Source organism: Saccostrea echinata, unplaced genomic scaffold (assembly GCF_033153115.1).
Source record: "Saccostrea echinata isolate AGI-Se365-2 ecotype Australia unplaced genomic scaffold, CSIRO_AGI_Sech_v1 ptg000051l, whole genome shotgun sequence".
Classification (NCBI taxonomy): Eukaryota; Metazoa; Mollusca; class Bivalvia; order Ostreida; family Ostreidae; genus Saccostrea; species Saccostrea echinata.
In genome coordinates, this window is record NW_026889800.1 from 3,388,089 (window position 1) to 3,403,455 (window position 15,367).

Here is a 15,367-nt window from a genome sequence, read left to right on the forward strand (position 1 = left end):
TGTTGTACAGCATGATAATGTTGTTAATTTTATTTATAGGCTATCACAGTTTCATACATGTTACTGTCAGATGAAGAGACCCCCCCCCCAAAAAAAAAAAAAACAAAAAAAAACAAAACAAAACAAAAACAAAAAAACAAACAGTACAGTTGATTAAAATGAACAGCATTAATTAGATTTAATTACTCAAAAGATGTAATTTGAATTCTCCATGCAATTTATTTAATTAATCTTTGCAGGAAATAATGGTTATAACGATTTTCATAATGGTATAAAGAATTGAAACTTGTTTCAATATGATTTTCTATCACAGACTCCTGTCCATGGTTCTGTTTCTTACTGTCAATCTAATGCCTAATTTATAACCTTCAAAGTTAAGTTTTAAGTGTCTGTTATGAAACATTTTAAAAATTCCCACCATTCCCCTATTCATGTAAGCTTAAGAAAAATTCATTCTTTTTGTAGAATTTCATGCAGAAATATTTGTTAGAAAAATATCCGTATCCTTTATACTATGAATAAATTTGCGTTCTCGTCCTTGAACACCCTTACGAATGTTACTGTAGTTTAAATTCAAGAAACCTGATTTCTCTTGACCAGTTTAATGGTTGTACATGCAATTAAGAGCGGTTTGTGACAGTACATGTTGTCGTTTTGTACGTAATATCGTCGGCGACAATATGTACCTACCCTCACTGCACATACTGTCGTCCATCGGTACATATTGTCGCAGGCTGAAAAGTTACACATGTACATAGTGTCGCTGCCGACATTATACGCCTCACTCTCACTGTACGTATTGTCGCTCCACAGATATTGTTGCTTAAAGATTTCTTTTGTTGTATTTTGGAAGTTTTGTGAATGTAATTGGTGTGTGAATCACACTGATGTGTCTCGTGTGCTATTTCATGCAGTGTGTTGTGACGGTACATTTTGTCGTCCTGTTCATATTGTCGCGGGCGACAATGTGTACCTATCCTCACGGCGCATATTGTCGTCCTTCAGAACATATCGCATGACAATGCATGGCAATGCTCCATGTAAATATGATTAATAATTGCTTTGCTCTTTTTGAGAAGATAATTTTTAAAGAACTTTTCCATATACATGTATTCATGCGTGAAAAGAAGAAAACACTTGCTGTGGCCTTCAACTCGACATTTAGATATATTGACGACGTATTGTCAATTAACAATGGTTATTTCCATTCTTATGTCGATACGATATATCCCGGTGAGCTTGTGATAAAAGATACTACGGAGTCTGACATATCTGTTTTCTTATTTGGATATTTTACTTGAAAAAGACGTTAATGGTAATATAACAACCAAGCTTTATGATAAACGGGATGACTTTAACTTTTCAATCGTCAACTTCCCTTACTTATGCAGCAGTATACCTTCATCACCAGCATACGGGGTTTATACCTCTCAGTTGATTCGATACGCAAGTGCATGCTCTACGTATGTACAATTTCTAAAACGAGGTAAATTATTGACAAACAAGCTGATGAAACAAGAATATCAGCAGTCTCGTTTAAAGTCATCATTTCGTAAGTTCTTTGGTCGATACAATGACCTTGTCAGCAAATACAATTTATCATTGAGTCAAATGCTGACTGACGTTTTTCATACTAATTGTTAGGTCATTTTTTACACACTGAATTGTCGACGGATTTTTCCGTTATTTCCCGATCATGACAAGGAGCACACGACGGGTGTGACCGGTCGGCAGGGGATGCTCACTCCTCCATGGCACCTGATCCCATCTCTGATGTTTTGGAGGTCCGTGTGTGTTCTGCACCTATTTCGTAATGTTAAATGGACTTTTGAGCTTGAATACTGTTTGTTATCTCCATATATTTCATGTAAAACTTTAATCGCCCATGGTAGCCCCATGTACCCTAGGCCCGGGTTGATTTGAAGATACTTGAATCTGTGCTACCTCAAGATGCTGCCATTTAAACATCATTAATCACGGGCCTACTGCTGCTACTCAGTGGCGGATCCAGAAATTTCAGAACGGAGGGGGTGAGGATGCGGTTCAGAATTGTTTTTGACAAGCAAAAAAGAAGTCATTTGTATGTAAAGGTGTGTTACTGTATATGTTAAATAAATTATGAAATTTTAGCTATGGACTAAATTGAGAGTATAATACAAGTTTTTACCAAAGCAAAAAAAAAAAAAAAAAAAAAAAAAAAAAAAAAGAAATCAAATCAAATCGCCGGGCGGGTGTCGGGAAGGGGTGGGTTGGGGGGGGGGGGGGGGTTTGCGCCGGTGCTACATCTGTCTTTGGTTTTTGGAAGATTTTTAAAGATTTTCTGTACATATTCCTATGTATAACTTTGATTGCCCATTGTGGACTTACCCTACCCCTGGGGTTATGATTTGAACAAAATTGATTTTGTTTTTGTTTATTTGTAGGTATAATGACCCTTTCAAGAATTTTTCATTCATATGGAGACGTCACCACTTGCCGGTGGAGAGCTGCAAATTTAGACCTATACATGGTACACAGGGTCATTGAGGGATCTTTTTCGTGCCAGCACCTCAAAATTGAACGTACGCTATGTAATGAAGCTTTCACATTAGTATCTTTTGACAGAGTAGTTCTTGAAAAGAAGAGTTTGAAAGATGTTTTTTCAGATATTCTATGAAAAACTTTGATCACCTTTTGTAGACGAACCGTTCCTCCGATGAACATGATCTGAATTAAATTGAATCTACACTTCATAATGAAGCTTTCACATAACTTTCAACTTTTCTGACACAGTGGTTCTTGAGAAGATTTTTAAAAGATGTCACTAAATTTTCACTTATTCTTAACTTCTTCCCTGTCGCCCGCGTGGCGCAGTGGTTAGAGCGTCTGCTCTAGAGTCGCGAAGTAAGGAGTTGATCCTTACGTCGCGGGTTCGAATCCCACTGTGGGACGTGGAGACCGGTCTTTCGGATGAGACCGTATAAACCGAGGTCCCGTGTCGCAGTAAGGGCTGGCACGAAAAAGATCCCTCACTGCTCAATGGCCGTAAGTGCCGAGTATAGGACAAAATTTGCAGCTCTCCACCGGCAAGTGGTGGCGTCTCCATATGAGTGAAAAATTCTCGAGAGGGACGTTAAACAACATACAAACAAACAAACAAACTTCTTCCCTTGAAAGAGGGCATGGCCCTTCATTTGAACAAACTTGAACCCCCTTTATCCACGGATGCTTTGTGACAAGTTAAGTTGAAATTGGCCCAGTAGTTCTTGAGAAGTTGAAATTGTGAAACGTTCACAGACAGACGGACGGTCAGACAAAATGTGATCAGAAAAGCTCACTTGAACTTCCAGTTCAGGTGATCTAAAATGTCAACCCCAACACCAATTATATCGGCACATGATTGTATATTTAGGAATATCGCAAAAATATTTTCCAAATAATCATTACTACTGAACAAAAAAAAAAACCTAATACATGTATTCAATCTCCAAGTATATATTAAGAAAAAAAGAACAGGCTGACTTATCATATATCTGAAGAATTACGGTATCTTGACATACATGTATCATAGTGATGTACATCAATTCTGGACAAAATTTTTGGACCAAAAAGTTTTCTTCCTACAGTATTGCTAGTAAAGCTGTCTGCCTCCTCCGTGCACGTATGTGTTTGTCAATCTGTCTTTCCTTTCTCAAGTAAATATTCGTCAAAACAATATATCGACGACAATATATGCCGACCTTGACTGTACATATTGTCGCCGACGACAATATGTGCCGGTGCTTGATTGTACATTTTGTCGTCCATTATGCAAGAGGAGAATACGGCTCGTCTCGGTACATATTGTTGCCGGCGACAATATGTACATGTACCGATGGACGACAATTTGTGCAGTGAGGGGAGGTACATATTGTCGCCGACGACAATATGTACAAAACGACAATATGTACCGTCACACGTTTCAAATTCGACAGTGAATAGAACAACGATTGAATAACATGAAAAATATGTGTATTTTTTATCTAATGAATTAAAAATTACTTCTTTGTCAGGGAAAATTTTTTATACATTACAAATAAACGGAAATGTAATAAATAAAACTGAAAATCGCGCAGAAAAATCCAGCAGAGCGGTTCCCACGACTTCTTGGTTGATGTTTCAGGTTAGTAATGTGATGTTTATGTATGAGTGTATTGTGTTTATGTATGTGTCATGTTAATATAAGAGTGAATCATGTTTGAGTGTATCATGTTTATCTATGAGTGTATCGTGATTATGTATGAGTGTATCCTGCTTATGTATAAATAGAGTTTATCATGTTTAAGTAAACATAAAGTGTATCATGTTTTGTAATAGTGTATCATGTTTATGTATGAGTGTATCATGTTTATGTATAAGTGTATCATATTTATGTATGAGTGTATCATGTTAATGTATGAATGTATAATGTTTATATATGAATGTATCAAGTTTATCTATGAGTGTATCATGTTTATGTATTTATTTATGTGTTAGTGTATCATATTTATGTATGAATGTATCATGTTTACGTATACAATACAAAGAGTGTAAAATTTTTTTGTATGAATGTATCATGCTTATGTAATGGTGTATCATGTTTATGTATAATGTTTATGTATGAGTGTATCATGTTTATGTATAATGTTTATGTATGAGTGTATCATGTTTATGTATGGGTGTACTATGTTTACGTATGCAGTACATAGAGTGTGTTTTGTTTATGTAAGAGTGTATTAAGTTTATGTATGAGTATATCATGTTTGTGTATGAGTGTATCATCGATAAATGTCGAAAAAATGTGCCCAGGGTGCCACAAGTTCGCTTTCTCACATGGCAATGAAAATTTATACACATTGTTTTGTAGTAAGGTGCATATGAATTATATTTTTCCGCATTGCATCAATTTCTATTCGTTGCTTTGGAATTGATCAAGAAAAGACAAAAAAAATTAGTCCTGTCCAAGTTTTATTCAAAACACATTTGAAAGTAAGCTCGGAGAGAGTGCGTCATATTTTTATATTTTGGTTGATTAAAGAGTTAAATGTCTAGCCTCGTACTCAGGAGAGTAAAAGGCGTCTTAGAGAATGATCCATAATTGTATGTTTTCATACTTTATCAAATATATGTATATACATTTGGTATTTGAATTGAGTATGAGCAACAGTTTCTGAAACCCCCCGCCATAAGCTAGCTTGAAGTTGACTGTTCTAATACAAGTACATGTACATGGTACAAGTATATGTACACTTAAAGTAAGGTTTTAACCAATTATTTATGAAATTGCTTGTTTGAATTACAATATATATATATATATATATATATATATATATATATATATATATATATATATATATATATATATATATATATATATATATATATATATATATATATATATATATATATTACAATTTTATTGCCGCAAATATGTCATAAGCTCCAACAGAATAAATTTTATCATGTTTTTCAAAGTATGCCTGAAGTGTCCCCTCATTTTTTATCTGCGTCAAGTTTTGTTTCATATTTTGAATTTCTGCCTCCGTACAAAGAGACCAAAAAGAGTTTACATTTCTCCAGGACTCATGAAGAGGTCCCTCTAAATTGTCATAATTTGGAAGATATGAAGCCATTAATGTTTTATAAGTTGATTTCAAAGAGAAGCCGGACTCTTCAAGCATACGTTTTATTTGTTTATGAGTTGGAAGAATATTCCGCCATCTTTTTGTGGTTTCTGGTACTAGATTTGTGTACCAATTGCCTTCAAGATTTTCCGGTGTTTCAGCAATAATTGTTAAAACACCACCTGGTTTCAGGATGCGGTGAGTCTCATTCAGTGTTTGAACTACTGCTGGGAATGATTTGCCATTAGGATTCTTCTGTATATGATGCAAGACCTGGGAAAGAAATCAGATAAATATTTGGTTTTAACGAGACGATTCCGATCATCAGTAATGAATTTACCTGTAGTTTTATAATACGTTATGGGGATGTAATTCTACTGGTTTGATTTTTTTTTATTATATGAGGAAAAGCTTCATTAAGACTAAATAATTTTTTAGTCTAGCTTTCACAGAATTATACATCTTGATATTTTCGTAACTATTTTCGAGTTTTATCAAAATCGGACAAGAAATGGATGAGGAATAGCATTGTGAAAGGATTAGACATATTATTCTGTTTTTTGTTTGTTTGTTTATTGTTTAATGTCCCTCTCGAGAATTTTTCACTTATATGGAGACGCCATCACTTTCCGGTGGAGAGCTGCAAATTTTGACCTATATTCGACACTCAGGGCCATTGAGCAGGGAGGGAATCTTTTTCGGACCAGCACCTACAGCGACATGGGACCTCGGTTTATACGGTCTCATCCGAAAGACCGGTCTCCACGTCCCACAGTGGGATTCGAACCCACGACGCAAGGATCAACTCCTTACTCCGCGACTCTGGATTGATTGTATGTTGTTTTACTTCCCATTTGAGAATTTTTCACTCATATAGAGACGTCACCATATACCGATGAAGGGCTTTAAATTTTGACCTCTACTCGGCACTCAGGCCATTGAGCAGTGAGGGATCTCTATCATGCCAACGCCTGCCTTGACACGGGGCCTTGTTTTTTAAGCCGAGCACATGGCGAAGGAACAGTTGCTTCCTATGTTTTATCGACTTAGGTCAGTCGCGGCCGAGATTCGAACTCGCGACCTCTAGAGCGAACGCTCTAACCACTGTGCCACGCGGGCGACTATTATTCTGTTTTAGTACATATTTCTAAAAGGAAGCAAACTATTGACATATTGGTTGATGAAATATGAATATATATCAACAGTCTCGTGAAAAGCCATCATTTCTCAATGATGGTCGATACAATGACCTTGTCAGAAAAAAAAATCTATCATCAATACAAATGCTGACTGACGTTTTTCATACTAATTCTTAGGCCATTATATTCACATTAAATTGTCTTCGGGTTTCTCCGTTTCCCGATCATGAAGCACACGGCGGGTATGCCAGGTCGACAGGACGCCTACTCCTCCATGGCATCCGACGTCACCTCTGATGTTTTTAGAGGTCCGTGTTTTCTCTACTCCTGATTTTTATTTTTTCTATGGACTTTTGAGCTTGATTATTGTTGGTTCGTTTGTTTGTTATTTAACATCCTCTCGAGAAATTTTTCACTCATATGGAGAGGCCACCACTTATCGGTGGAGTGCTGCAAATTTAGACCTATACTCGGCACTCGGATCCATTCAGTGAGGGATGTTTTTCGTGTCGCACCTACTGCGAAACAGGATTTCAGTTTATACGGTCTCCTTCGAATGACCGGTCTCCATGTCCCGCAGTGGGATTCGAACCGGCGACCTTAGGATCAGCTCCTTACTCCGCCACTCTAGAGCAATGCCATCGAATCGTGTGTTGATTAAAATGAATTCTATCTTTTTTATGTTTTCAATGGCTTCTCGGTTTTTAAGGTCTCATCCGAAAAACCCGTTTTTCTTCAATTTTCAATATGCCGATAGAGCGCTAGAGAAGAAACATTTTCTCGGGGCCAGATCCGAGCTTGAACCCATAATCTTCCGACTAATGAGTGAGCGCTCTACGGACGGTTCCATTGGTCGTGGAGACATCCTTTTGTTAACATAACAACATTAAGCCATACTTCTTGATATTGCACCAGTGTGTGTCTGACCAAAATTGTGTAGGAGTTGCAAACTTAAAAAATTGTTTACTGACAATAAGATGAACGACAAACACAACAAATGCAAACAAGAATCTTTGTGTGTACCATTAGAAATAAAAAGTGATTAAAATTATAGCCATACATGATTTATCATCCCTGCATCAAACGAATTGTCTTCGTATGGAATAACTGGTAGAACTGCTTGTTTGAAGGATAGCTGGGTCCTACACGATGCTGTTAACTTCGCTTTAGCCTTATTAAGCATTCCCTCACTGGCATCCATCAAGCAGAGACTCCTTGGTTCAAATTGGAAGAAATATTCAGAGTAGTTTCCGGTCCCACATCCAATGTCAATGATATCCAAATCCTGTTTTCAAATAAAGGTAGAGATAACAAAATCAAGGGGTTTGTGTATTCAAACCTTTGAAAGGCCAGATTTGGTCACAGCACCAAATGTAAACGGCGAGGGGAAAATGCAGCGGACCAGACCAGAAACTAAACCCAGCATCCCTGAATCACTATCAGATGATCTACCAACTGAGCTATTTAGCCAACGGCTATTGAACCAGCCTTACCGTCAGGTAAGGCCTATTCAAAGGTTTTCTAAAAAGGAAATAAGACTGTCGGCACATAATTTAGCTATAGAAAGTGGACGCCATGAAAAGTAAGCGAATGCCCTACCACTATAGGCTACCGTGACTGGTTGAAGGAGAATCGAATTCCAACACGAAGGGAGCGACATATCACTAGACTTACCCCGACCGGTAGGATTATAGTATTTGTAAGATAATGTGCATAAGTAGTAAGCATCTGTGTTTTGTTGTGTATATGGATGACGTGTAGCCTTGAAACATTCATTCGTACTATCACGTGCTTCCAGATCAGTTTTCGCCGTACAGAGCAAAGATAGACATTTTTAAAACACTGATAGAGATAATTACGTATCTGACTTAATCATTGTATATTTTTCTTTCTTACCAACACTTTTATTCAGACCTTGAATGTTTAGATAAACACCCATGAGTATGCATTTGTAAACATAAAAGATAGAGGTAGAATTCATTATTAAATTATACCTTGTCAGCAAATACAATTTATCATTGAGTCAAATGCTGACTGACGTTTTTCATACTAATTGTTAGGCCATTATTTACACACTGAATTGTCGACGGATTTTTCCGTTATTTCCCAATCATGACAAGGAGCACACGGCGGGTGTGACCGGTCGGCAGGGGATGCTCACTCCTCCATGGCACCTGATCCCACCTCTGATGTTTGGAGGTCCGTGTTTGCTCTGCTCCTATTTTGTATTGTATAATGGACTTTGAGCTTAAATACTGTTCGTTATCTCCATTTATCCCATGTTTACCCCTTTATCCCGTGGATATGACTCATTGGATAATTTTTTCATAATCAACAGTTGTGACGTCACAATGGCTTTTGCGTTAGCGCGATGAAGTAAAATAAAGTGGAGTCCTATATAAAACAGTGTAAAACATTGGTTGTGAAGTATTAAACATGGGATAAAAAGAATCTCCCATGATTTGTAGTTGGATATGACTTTTATCCAACTCGTTGTGTGTTTTTATCCCCTCGCCAAGGCTCGGGGATAAAAAACACAAAACTCGTTGGATAAAAATCATATCCAACTACAAATCATGGGAGATCCTATATATATTTCATTTAATAAAATCATGCCGGAGCGGCGGGCAATATTTTCATTTCAAGGGGGCTTTAACACAATCAATGTTGCCCGAAAACACAGTTAATAATTGTTTTGTTACATGAAACCAAAACCATTGAATAAAAAAAAATTACTTTCAACAAGTAATTACAAACAAATAATTTGTATCCAATACATCATCAGCATACAGTCTAACTGTAGTTCAAGCGAATCTTAATTGTCAACATTGTGTTACCTTGTATATTTTTTTATTTATTGTAACGTTATGTTTATTGGAAGTTGCGACGGTATCACAATTAATAGCGATTCTCTGTAACCACTTAAACTTCTTTGCCACGCATGGTCACCGATTTTGATGAAACTTTGCCCATTATTACAACTTAACACCAGAAACATAAATCAAATAAAATTCCGTTGCTATGTGTCTTGGTTGCCATGGTAACAGGCAGAAAAGTTGAAAAAATTGAGATTTTCAGCTACTTTGAATTTTTATTAAGCCTTAATAAAGACTAAGAAAAACAAACAAACTATTCTCACAAAAACATGACATCTTGTTGCAACTTATGCTGTAAAGAAACTATCTAGAATTTATCTCTAAGTAGGTGATAACCATGGGTACATTTGGAATACATTTAAGATGCTGAAAAATGCTGAAAAACGCTCAATATTCACTAATGATAGATGTTACATGATCAAACTCAACCAAAAGTTGAAGTAAAATGATAAAAATAATTGACCTTAAGTAATAAGGTATTGGCAATATTATTCTAAAAATAACTTTCATGGTTGCCATGGTAACACAGTGTAACGATGCAAAATTCGTTGCTAAGATTGGGTTAATGCTACTATCTTGAGGAAAAACAATAAAATTCATGACTGGCACATATACATCCTTAGGGCCTTGCAACACCGACAACATAAGAAAAATTGGGATTAATTGTTACTTTGCAGTGTAACCATGGAAACAACGTACCAGTTGTTTAAAGTGATATTTTCTTACTGCTTTAGGAATTTACTTACCTTTTAATCAAGGAACATATGATTTGACTCACCTTGAATAGTACCTATCTGGTAGAACTAAAGTTGAATATCGTATATTGATAAAGTTTGTTGAAAAATACAACACTGTTGCTATGGTTACCAAGAAGGGAAAATGTTCGATTTCGTTAATTTTATTTCAAAATTAAATCCTATGTGCCAGCTTTTTGCATCCAGTTAGAGGTTGGTTGGTAGTCAAAATTGAAAGTCAGGTTAGTTGTTCATATATATCAATCATAAAAGTTTTGGGAATCTACATACAAGGGTACGTATCCAAGGAAACAGAATATTTTTCAGATTTTTATGCATATTTTTTCGGCTAATTTCCATAGCAACGCTCTATTTAAAGAACCAAATTTGAATTTTTTGAAATGTGAAAATAAGGGTCACACCAACGCCTTTAAAAATTGATCATCAGTTATATAGAAATATGCTTTGTAAAAAGATAGGATAAGATTAAAATACTAAGAGAGTAAATTTAAAATCCCTTTGTGGTATTAAAACCATGGCAACCAACTTATAAGAAATATCATATTTCGTCCTTGGTATATGTTACAAGGATCTCCCTTCTATTATTTGCTTGCATTTCAACCTATAATTGTTTTTATTCTTAAGTGTATGACTTTATCAAATTAAATGAACAAAATTATTGCTTTTGAATACTTTGTTTCCATAGTAACGTATGTAATAGTTGATTTACCAAACATATTTATCATGCATTTAAGACATCAGGCCTTCAACTTTCGGAAACAGCCATTGCCACTTGTTTGCTTTGCTGCAAACGTTAACTGTGGGACTCTGAACATGTTGAAAAATGCCATTTTTCAAAATTTAGGACAAGTTGCTATGGTAACCATGACACGTAGCAACCAATTTTTGCCTGATTTGAGTTTACGGTATCAAAGACTTTTATCATAGAGAGTTTGGAGAAATTCTGAGACTGCGTGCCACAGTTCCTATATAAAAGTTAAAGTCATTACAGAGAATGGCTCTTAAGTGATCAAAACTCCTTTTTAAAAATGTAGGAGAACTATCTTTGTAGGTCAATTGTAAAATTTAAATGACCGTCAATATTTTTTTTTGGGGGGGGGGGGGGTGGGAGGGGGACTAATATTAATTTTGTTGTCTGTTTCTCTATATAAAGAATATAAAGACATAAATTAATACAGACAGACATTCCTTACTGAGTATAACAAATAATATTGATTGTTTGTTTGTTTGTTTGTATATTGTTTAACGTCCCTCTCGAGAATTTTTCACTCGTATGGAGACGCCACCACTTGCCGGTGGAGAGCTGCAAATTTTTACCTATACTCGGCACTCAGGGTCATTGAGCAGTGAGAGATCTTTTTCGTGCCAACACCTACTGCGACACGGGACCTCGGTTTATACGTTTCATTCGAAGGACCGGTCTCCACATCCCACAGTGGGATTCGAACCCGCGACGTAAGGATCAACTCCTTACTCTGCGACTCTAAAGCGAACGCGTTAACCACTGCGCCACGCGGGCGACTAATATTGATTGAAGAGATGGTCATGATAGTCGACAGACGTATTTCTAATCATTAGATCTTCTGGAATCTGATTAGAAACTTTGAAAAAAAGAAATTGCCAGAAATATGGTAATATGTGACTGAAGATGCAGCTTTTAATCTTGAACCCAAACTATGCCTCCCTAATTTCACAATCTGGTATTACTTTTTAATTTGATATTTTTACTTAAGAAATGTAATCTTGCCTCAGTATTCTTTCCAGTTAAGTTTTCCATCAGGCCTTTTAGAATGTGTGCATCTGGAGCTTTCCTAACAGAATCGTAAGATCTGGACACCTCGTTATAATCCGTAATGTTGCTCATTTTGTTTTGCTGGATATAATACCTATATAAAGAAAACTAGGTTATTCAAATAAGAAAGTGATTTGCACGAGAGAATAAACATTTCAAAGATGCAGGAAATACTTGAAATACTGTAATCGATAGATTTATTGATAGGACACCAAAGTTGTTTGAAGTACAGGATGGATCTAGATATTTATAAACGATAAATAAACGCTGAAAAAGATAAAGTCCAAGGGGGGGGGGGGGCTGTTTTACAAAATAACTTACGACTAAGACGAAAAACTTAAGTTCATTGTAAAATTTTAAAATAATAATTATTCTGTTTAAAATTGCTGGCATAAAAATATCTTTTTACATTCCTTTCTAAAAGATTAAAACAATTTTCAATTTAATGTAAATTGGAAAGTTATGCGCAGAATTAAATTTTGGTCTTAGTCGTGAGTTCTTTTGTAAAACGGGCCCCAGACTTTTTGACTTCATTGACAGCTGCTTTTTCAATACAAATGGAACTCGTAAATTTACTTACCTTGTCATTGGTAAATTGAAAAAAAAAAAAAAAAATTGACCCGATTCATGGCCGGGTCGTGTTGTCTGAATTGTTTCATACCAATTGTTAGGCCACTGTCTTAATACTTATATAAGTTAACTGCGGAATACCCCATTTACCTGATAATAGGGCTCTCGGCGGGTTTGACAGGTCAACAGGGGATGCTTACTCTTTCTATTCAACTGATCTTACCTCATGAAAAAGTATAATCGGTCTTTGAAAAAATGTCTTGAGCTTTTTTAACATTTCAATAAAAGACATTTGCCATTTAATGCTACGTTTAATCTGTCCAATGCACTTTGCAGAGTCATCACTTAATATGCTTTTCAAAACTTGAAATAAATGTCGCACGAATTGGACCCTGAAGAAAACAGCGTTGAACATACGGATTTTTTTCTCTTCGTTTTAAAGTTCGTTTTAAGATCTATTTTGAAGAACCCAAGTATTATAAGATATTCCGAGCAAAATTTATGCATTTTGACGTTAAAACTAGTCAAAATAATTTTTAAGATTAAGAAGGGTTTTTGAAGGCCTCTGCTAAGAAATTGAGAAGACTTGATATACAAAAAGTTTCATAGACACATTTATGTTTTAAATTTGAATTAACTTACTCTGCATTCTTTCTTCGTTATACACATCTATTATAGCAGTAAAATATTTCAAAATATTTCAAGATATACCTGCTGAATAATTAAAGTAGAGGGTTTAATTTTGCAAACAGTATTTGTCATATATTTTCATGGGTGTAAAAATTGCTAAGGATGTAATAACCTTTCTCAAACTAATAACGTGACCCTACTTCTTTCAGTTTGACCGTTAGAGAGTATCTCTTTAGTAATTTGAATTATTTTAGCATGAATGAATTTTAAAATATTTCAAGACTTCAAAAGTTAAAGACTTTTTTGCAAACTTAAGATATAAACTTAATACGTGTACGGTATTATAAAGTATACAATTTGCAAAGGATGCATTTACCTTTCTCAAACAAATAAGAAGAGCTTGATTCTCTCAGGGCATTGACCAAAGATCTGGATTTTCTTCTTAAAGAATTTGTAATGTAGAAATTCGATATGAAAAGATTTCATAACCGTGACATTATGTTGCAAAGGTATTTAACATTCTAATTAGGATAGCATTTTCTAACCTGTATGACTGTAACTTTATCTGAAGACTATGTAATGGTTAACCGAAGATTTAAAATGACAGCTTGGGGACACCACCTGTAATGTGAGAAATTCTGAAATCTCAAAAAAATCTCATAATGACTCAAATAATATTTAAAAAGAAAAAGGGGTTCTTCAATGTATCAGGTCTTCTGAAGTCCTTTTCACACAAATGAACTATTCAAAAACTCCCCTATCGTCCGGTCATACGTTATTGGTCTCCAATTCATTATAAAGATGTTTATCGATTAAGATAAGAATGTAATGTTAAGATAATGAACAGTAATCAAAAGTCAGTTTAAACAGTACATATTAAAATCAGAGCTCACGAGAATTTCTGAAACAGAAGTAGGATCAGGTGCCATGGAAGAGTAAGCATCCCCTATCAACCAGTCATACCCACCGTGTTTTCCTTGCCATGATGGGGAAAACGGATATATCCGTAGACAATTCAGTTCAAAATAAGAAGTCAGTCAACATTTGACTTAAAACATACTGTATTTATAAACAAGATCATTGTAACAATCATGGAATTTTGTGAAATGTTAACTTTTATGAGAAAGGGGTAGATAACTGATCGATCTAAAAAAAATCTACAAACAATACAAATCGGTGAACAGGACATAAGCACAGACTCTGGAAATTCTAGAGGTTTGACCAGGTGCCCTAGAGGAGTAAGCATCCCCAGTTGACCGGTCACACCCGCCATGACCCTTATGTATTGATCAGGTAGATGGAACATTCCGTACTCGAAGAACTATATAAAGTAAAGGCATATCTCTACATGTACCCCATAAACGACAAACTTGGAAAATAGCTGAAAAGTGTACAATCGTGTAGATTTATAAAACAAATTTGAATTTATAAAAGCTTTATTAGGTTTGGGAAAAATGTTATGCAGTGTCTCTGTGACATCACAAACAATTCAGATTATCCGTAATTTTTTAAAAAGAAAGAAAAATGCACGAATTTTGTTCAACTTTGACTTTAGTTTTTAAATAATGTAAACTAACTCAGGATTTATAATCATATATTTCATAAGGACTTCTGAAATTATAAATCTACATATTATATTGAAAGATAGAGTTTGAGCAGACCTAGGCCTGTACTCATATTTTCCACTTAAATTGACGATAAAGTACACTATTTTTTTCGAAATCATTGAAATGTTGAATATATGTAATTTATTGATCATATCTAACCTATGACCTCTCGATGGTGAAAAAGTTAAATGCATTCTTAGCCAAATTATTCGAGTATAACCTGGTTTGGGTCAGTTTGCGCGTTATAATCCGCAAAGCGGATACGATACATATTTTAAATCTATGCAGACCCTGTAGCAAATATGAATGATAGAAAAATCCACTTATGATAAGAAGTTGCACCAGTGAATCGACTCTTGAATTTATTTTCAGTTTTG

General features: G+C 35.3%; 1 protein-coding gene across 1 annotated transcript; it reads right to left on the minus strand.

The window, feature by feature from the left end:
- Positions 1-5,405: 5,405 nt before the first annotated feature.
- Positions 5,406-12,255, minus strand: LOC133203484 (malonyl-[acyl-carrier protein] O-methyltransferase-like). Its single transcript, XM_061339261.1, has 3 exons — positions 12,139-12,255; positions 7,821-8,045; positions 5,406-5,894 (listed from the first exon to the last, which is right to left on the minus strand). Exons 1-3 carry the CDS (start codon positions 12,253-12,255, stop codon positions 5,406-5,408), a joined length of 831 nt encoding a protein of 276 aa, XP_061195245.1.
- Between the last annotated feature and the right edge of the window lie 3,112 nt (positions 12,256-15,367).